This window comes from Camelina sativa, chromosome 16 (assembly GCF_000633955.1).
Source record: "Camelina sativa cultivar DH55 chromosome 16, Cs, whole genome shotgun sequence".
Taxonomy (NCBI): Eukaryota; Viridiplantae; Streptophyta; class Magnoliopsida; order Brassicales; family Brassicaceae; genus Camelina; species Camelina sativa.
The window spans coordinates 16,183,416-16,190,889 of NC_025700.1; the positions used below are offsets into that span (position 1 = coordinate 16,183,416).

At 32.5% G+C, this 7,474-nt stretch overlaps 1 protein-coding gene across 1 annotated transcript; it reads right to left on the minus strand.

The window, feature by feature from the left end:
• On the minus strand, positions 22-4,450 carry LOC104750753 (putative methylesterase 15, chloroplastic). Its single transcript, XM_010472597.1, has 5 exons — positions 3,893-4,450; positions 1,908-2,144; positions 1,676-1,819; positions 1,398-1,532; positions 22-477 (listed from the first exon to the last, which is right to left on the minus strand). Exons 1-5 carry the CDS (start codon positions 4,424-4,426, stop codon positions 187-189), a joined length of 1,341 nt encoding a protein of 446 aa, XP_010470899.1. The 5' UTR covers positions 4,427-4,450; the 3' UTR covers positions 22-186.

Genomic DNA, 7,474 nt, shown 5'->3' on the forward strand with positions numbered 1-7,474 from the left:
CTTTTTGCATTAATATATTCAAAATTTTCATAATGCATTACTTACTGTTTGATAAAAAGTTACAAATAATGAGAAAAAAGACCGGTACGGTTCATATCTCTCCAAAAATATAAAAGCAAATCCGACAATCTCTAAGTTTACAGGATCCTATGTCCGGTACGGTTTTACATAACCGGTAACAAAGATTCATGAAGATTTCTTGGACGGTAACTGAGAAATCTCGACGAGTATCCGGTTCAAAGACTGAGGACGAGAGAAGAAAGGTGCATGATCAGAGCCTTTAAGGTGAAAAACTTGTTCAGGAGGGTTCGATTTGATCATTGCTTCTTGGAGAGAAACCGGTACAGCGTAATCATCCTCCATGGTTTTGATGTAAAATCGTCGGATTGAACCGTAGTTTTTCTCCGACACGTGAAGCTTTTCGAGCACCGGTGTGAACGGGATTGGTCTCATGGATACCGACGCTAATGCAACGTCCTATAGTAAAAATAAAAATAAAGATAACAAGTCGGGTTTAGTTAAACCGAGTTGTACCGGTTCAGGTATTATTTAGCCTTGTGTATGTGTGTACCTTTGGAGGGCTCTGATTAAAGAAAAAATCTCTAAGCAATGATCTATCGAAATCAACGGCTGTTGGAGGGTTCTTTTTGCCATTGGCGTACAAAAATATATGGACTTGTTCCATCAGATCATTATTTGAGTCAGGCTGCAATTAAATCAAGGAAATGGTTGCAATTAGATTAGGTAGATAAGACATTATTTGCACAATAATGTGGTGGCCATAAGAATTACACAATTTGTTTTAAAAATACTCTGTCAAATTAAAATGTTATGAAGACAAGAAAAAACCTGTTGATTAAAGAGATCAAGAATGCTTTGAGCATTAGCCAACATAGCAGCAGAGATGTAAACAGCCTTAGAGATCTTAGAAGGATACATCTCCATAGCATAAGACATACAAGCCCCTCCAAAATCATGCCCCACTAATATCACCTGCACCCATCAATTCTTAAATTTGTTAGTAAATTAATAACATCTATGGTATCTGTTAGAAAACGTTATGATTATGTGAAAATGAAACCTTCTCGGTGGGTTTGAGGGTGTCGAAGAAGTGGAGGAGGGGTTTAGCATACTGAGCGATGCTAGTGATANCTTGGAGAGAAACCGGTACAGCGTAATCATCCTCCATGGTTTTGATGTAAAATCGTCGGATTGAACCGTAGTTTTTCTCCGACACGTGAAGCTTTTCGAGCACCGGTGTGAACGGGATTGGTCTCATGGATACCGACGCTAATGCAACGTCCTATAGTAAAAATAAAAATAAAGATAACAAGTCGGGTTTAGTTAAACCGAGTTGTACCGGTTCAGGTATTATTTAGCCTTGTGTATGTGTGTACCTTTGGAGGGCTCTGATTAAAGAAAAAATCTCTAAGCAATGATCTATCGAAATCAACGGCTGTTGGAGGGTTCTTTTTGCCATTGGCGTACAAAAATATATGGACTTGTTCCATCAGATCATTATTTGAGTCAGGCTGCAATTAAATCAAGGAAATGGTTGCAATTAGATTAGGTAGATAAGACATTATTTGCACAATAATGTGGTGGCCATAAGAATTACACAATTTGTTTTAAAAATACTCTGTCAAATTAAAATGTTATGAAGACAAGAAAAAACCTGTTGATTAAAGAGATCAAGAATGCTTTGAGCATTAGCCAACATAGCAGCAGAGATGTAAACAGCCTTAGAGATCTTAGAAGGATACATCTCCATAGCATAAGACATACAAGCCCCTCCAAAATCATGCCCCACTAATATCACCTGCACCCATCAATTCTTAAATTTGTTAGTAAATTAATAACATCTATGGTATCTGTTAGAAAACGTTATGATTATGTGAAAATGAAACCTTCTCGGTGGGTTTGAGGGTGTCGAAGAAGTGGAGGAGGGGTTTAGCATACTGAGCGATGCTAGTGATATTGTTGGTATCGAAAGAACTAACACCAGAACCGGTCAAGTCAACGGCGTCGACTTGGAAGCCATGTTTCTCTAAGAGCGTTATGGTTTTGTACCAACACCATGCTCCAAATCCTCCTCCATGAACCAGCACGAACCGCTTTGTCTCCGCTCCTTCCACCTTTAGCTCCTGGTTCCATTTATTTTTCATATAATATCATTAGCATGCAGCATCATTAAAACATGATCAGTATAGGTGTAGACCATCTCAACAGAAAATTTGAATAAAACAAAAGATTATAGCAATTAACACAAATATATTTAGTGACAATTTCGATTATATATATAAGAAAATTGAGAATCACAAAACATTTAACAAAATGTCATTTTATATACTAGGACTCAGACCCCCCGCGATGTAGCGGGGGAAGTATTTTAGAAAAAAGTAAATATATTTATAATTTAAAACTATACATTATGAAATCATTTGAATGTAATAGAATAGTTTGAATACATAAACATTAAACATAAACTGTTACTTAAAACACAACTATCAAAATAAAAACTTATAAACAAAAAATATTTGGTAGAATAGACGTAACTTTACAAAAAATATTGTTTAAATTATTATAAATATATAAGATATTTTATGAAGAATTATGGTAAAGAGCTACAATTAAAAAAATTATAATGACAAAGGGATCTTAACTAAAAATATTGAATTAATGGTTATAATGAGTAAATGTAATTTTAATAAATAATTATAATTAAAAATGTATTTAATAATTAGTGAAACTATATCAAAGAAAAATTGAAATTAAAATACACAACTTTCAAAAACATGATAAAATAAATTTTAAATATTAACGAAAGTTACAATATATGGACCCAACTGTAAATTCTATATTAAGTTGTATTAACTTTCTCTATTAATATAATCATTTCTAAAATTTTAGTTAGATTATAGAATAACTTTGAATATTAGATATTAATATTCAACTATTTAGATTCAACATAAAGTGAAAAATTTGTTTCAACGAACATGTTGGTTACTGATGAAGAAACAAATATAAATAGAGTTCAGAAGACATGACTATTTAAATAAACACACGTCAATGACGTCATACACCTATTAGAACGAAAGTTGTGATGAAAAAATATAAATAAAATATAGTGAAAAGACACAACTCTATAATGAACAGATACAACCGTTTGATTTTTTACAAAAAAAAACAAATAAAAACAAAAAATTTACGAAAAGGTATTACCAAAAATCACAATTGTTTGCAATTGATTATACCTAATAATTGATATAAAGTGCTTTCAAATAGAAGGTATCTTTATTACCATATTGAAAATGTCAAATTCAAAAACTCACTATATAATTCATCTAACTGTTGAAAAAAACATAGGTATTTTTATTAAATTTTTATATTTAAAATTAACTAAAAGTTGTAAATTAGATTCATCATTCTAAAAATCTTTTGTTAAATCAAGAATTGGAGTAATTTATTTACTTTTAAATGAATGAATGCTAGAGAATAATAATTTAGAAAGCTGTAAAAACTGTTGAGAATGAAAATTTATATTATTTTGTGTCATAGCAAAAAAATGAAAACAGTTCAAACAGACAAATATATATAGATTTCAAAAGATACGAATGTTGCAATAAACACAACTCTACAGTGAACCGTTGTAACTTTTCATAAGTAATCGTTTTAATGAACCATCACGACTTTTTGGAAAATATCCAACAGGTACGATTGAAAAAACACAATTGGTGGTCGCATTTATTTAGATTATTATTATATATAGATTTTCCATCAGTTATGTTTTTTTGCGTTATTTACTTCAATACTCAAATGAATCTATAGGAACTAGCCGGTTCGATTCTGACCGGTTTGATAAATGGAAAAATAGAGGCATGAAAGTGCTTGCCTTGTCTAGAAGCTGATTGGGTTTAAGAACAGGATCGGTGCTTGACCTCTGCCTATTGCTAGAACTTCTAACGAATCCACAAGCGGATTTTTTAGGAGTCAAGACGCCGGAAACAGAACCTATGGATGCGGCTACCGCTGCAGAAGGTGGCTGAGTGTAAACGACGGAGGTGGAGCGTCGGAAAGGAGGAGCAGAGTTGCTGTTACGAGGCGTTTGGCTAAAGAGTATATTTGTGGCGGCTAAGGTTTGTTCTTGAATAAGGGAGTCTTTCTCATGGTGGTCATGGTGATGCTCTTGATGGTGTCTTTCCCTAACCTTCTTCTTTGTCTTGATCCCTCCTTTCTTGGACGTTGATGAAGTTGACGTGGAGGATCCGGAGCAAGAGAGAGATGGTAGTAATGTCCGGCGTCGGAAAGATGGTATTAGAGACAGCCTCCTCACGTGTTTCTCGGAGCTAGTACTGTTGACAACGGAGCTTGGTTTCTTCTGGTTCGGGTCTTGTTCTTGCGATATGCATCTTAAAGAGTTTCCCATTTTTTATTTTTGTTTTTACCTGTGTAATGTGTATACACGTTTGTATGTGTGTGTTTTATATATATGCAGCAAGTTCGTGCTTGCATGTGTATTTGTTTTGATTTAATGATGGGTGAAAATGAAGAGTTGAGACCCTCACGTTGTGAAGCTGTAGTTATATGTAAACCCTGTTTGATCGTGATAGTTTTGACACTTAAGTTTTCTTGAGACCCACGAATACGTAACTTAGGAGAAATAATTGTGGTTTAAAGTTTAGATAACTAATAGTTTTGAATATTGTATTACAAAAGTAATGGAAATTGATTGCTTAGACAGTTGGAGACGGAAGGAAGAGGGAGGAACATGGGAGGCACTTTCTTTGAGCATTTTGCTCCTTTGACTTACACAAAAGTTATGTTTTTTTTTTGTCTGCTATTTTTTTCACAATGATAGAGCAGATCCTCGTATTCTTGTTTATATATAGTTGATTGAATAGTTATAAGCCGAACTCTATACGTTTATGATATAGCTCCTCTCAATCCAAAATTGAATTCTTTAGAAGGGGGTAAATCTCACCACTAGTTCAATACTAAGTTGGTTCTTTGTATCTTATTTTGTCTCCCACTCCACTAGATAGAGATCTACTCCCTTGATCAATTTCGCTCGGTTCGATCATAACATATTTATCAGTGTTAGTTAAGTAAACTACTATGTAATAAATATCCATCCATGATCTAGTCCACCAAGCAACTAGTAACTCAACTAAATCCATATCAATAGAGGTTTTAGAGATTCAATTTGCTATACCAATTATATATTGAATATGTCTGAAGAGTCACATGACTTGGTCTAGTTTCCATTAATCATAGCCGGTCGAACCTTTTACCAGATGACCACGTACACTACAACTTTACGGCTAGACTAACGATTGTATTATGCATAAATGGTCCAAATATTTTATATCTAATTTACGGCCGCAAGCAAAAGCTGATAAGAAATTGAAAGCTAGGGTAAACAGAGGTGATTCAAGAACTTGTCTTTTATTGAATGATTCTTCGATAATTACAAAGGAGTGACCTTAAGGTCTATTTAAAGACTGAGCTCACACAATAACTAACCTACAGCTGGTGCTGCCACCTAGGTTCTGCAGAGGCTCAAATCGATTGTACAATGTTGGAGAGAGCATCCTAGAACTTTCCCTTTTGGCCATTTTACAGCACACACATTATTACCGTTATAGAGAAGGTTGACTGCAGAGCTGATATTGGGCCTCTCCTTCTCACTGTTGGGCTTGATTGCAATTGAGGCCTTGTCTGAATTTGTCTTCGTAGCAGGCTCTGTTTTGTGAAGCAGAATAGTATTGCTTTTAAAAGCTTATTCTACTTTTACTCTTGGCCGGCTCTGCAATCTGCATTAACCATTCTTTAAGCTGGATAACGTTCATTCCTCAACAAAACCTTTTCATATTCACTTGTCTCGAAAATTTTAAGCTCGTCCACTAAATAGTTGATATATTTTCCCTTCTAATATAATACATTAGATGGCTCCCTTTATGTTCATCTAATTGTGTAACCTTCTCATTTTATTGCCTTTGACAATTATGAAAATAACCTCCAGAAAATATACCTCTTTATTATTATTATTTTTTATAAACACCTACTTATTTCAAAATATGTCAAAAGCAAATCGATGAATTAATATGACGATTATGGTATGTGTTATATTGATAAGATATCGATTTTCAGTATTAAACAAACTAAAATTACTTGGTCAAATATTGGACAATTCATCAATGTGGGCTTGAAAACACTATCCTCTATTTCTCTTTGTTTAAATTTTCTTCCTAAAAAGCTTGTTTCATAAAATTCAACTTTTCTTCCTAGAATTTGTTTCCCCATTTTTTTAATCCATTGCATCAAAGTTTGATAGAGTGGTTAAAAAAAAAGTTGGATAGAGTGGACAATGCAATGTAGTTACACACAACATATATCAGTTTCACATAGTAATTAAAAACAAACACAAAGTCTGATATATGAGTTTATCACCTGCGACGGTAGAGATTTGGTGGTCACAAGCCAAAAAAAACTGAAAATATCCTTAACAAGAAAACTATGCACTTATCGTAGGAACTAATGACACTTAGACAAAATTATATATATAAATTCTCTAAAAACAGAAAATTAAAGTACACCAAAATTAGCGTAAAGTCATAATCTCATTGAATATGTATTCCGGTGGAGTTTTTCCTATAAATAGGGAGTCCACATCATTAATAAAAAGTTATATTAAATCATTATTATTTTTTGTGTACACAAATGTCTCAATTTAAGTCCTACAATACCATGATAATTTTTTGTATTTAGAGAAGAGAAAACTAGAATACACAAAATTAACCTGAAAATAATATCTACTTGAAATAATGACTCATTCAAGTTCTACACTATTATTTTTCTTGTCTCTAGTTAAAAGAACATTAGAAAAAAAAAATATATGACAGTCACAAGAATTGCAAAAAAATATGTATTGTTCATTAGATAAAAGAAAATAAAAGTGTATTAATGAAGTAAACGAAACCATATAATATTTCATTTACTATTTAATTACAAAAGTAATATGACTATATTGATATATCTCAATTGTATTATTATCCTCCTAATTGTTTAAGGAGTGTTTTGTTTAATGACTATGTAAACAATTTCAGATCTAATCAAAAGGATGTTAAAGAAAAAGTAATATGACCATATACATATTTAACAAACTTCAAATTCAAATCTAATGTTTTCAAACGACTCGTAACGGTATAGAACGATTTGTGTTATTGTTGTTAAATGTTAGCAACTACAACCTCCCGCGAACAATATTGGAAAATTCTAATCATCTGAAATATTAATTCATAAAATTCATAAAATGGGTAAATTCATATTTCATGAAGATTAGTGTGCACAAAACTAATGTGTATAGTATGGGCTATTTTAATGAAGATTCACTAATAAAACTATTAAACTCTGAAATAATATAATAATCAAACTAAGATAGACAATATCTACAAAAAAAAAAAAAATAAAAAAT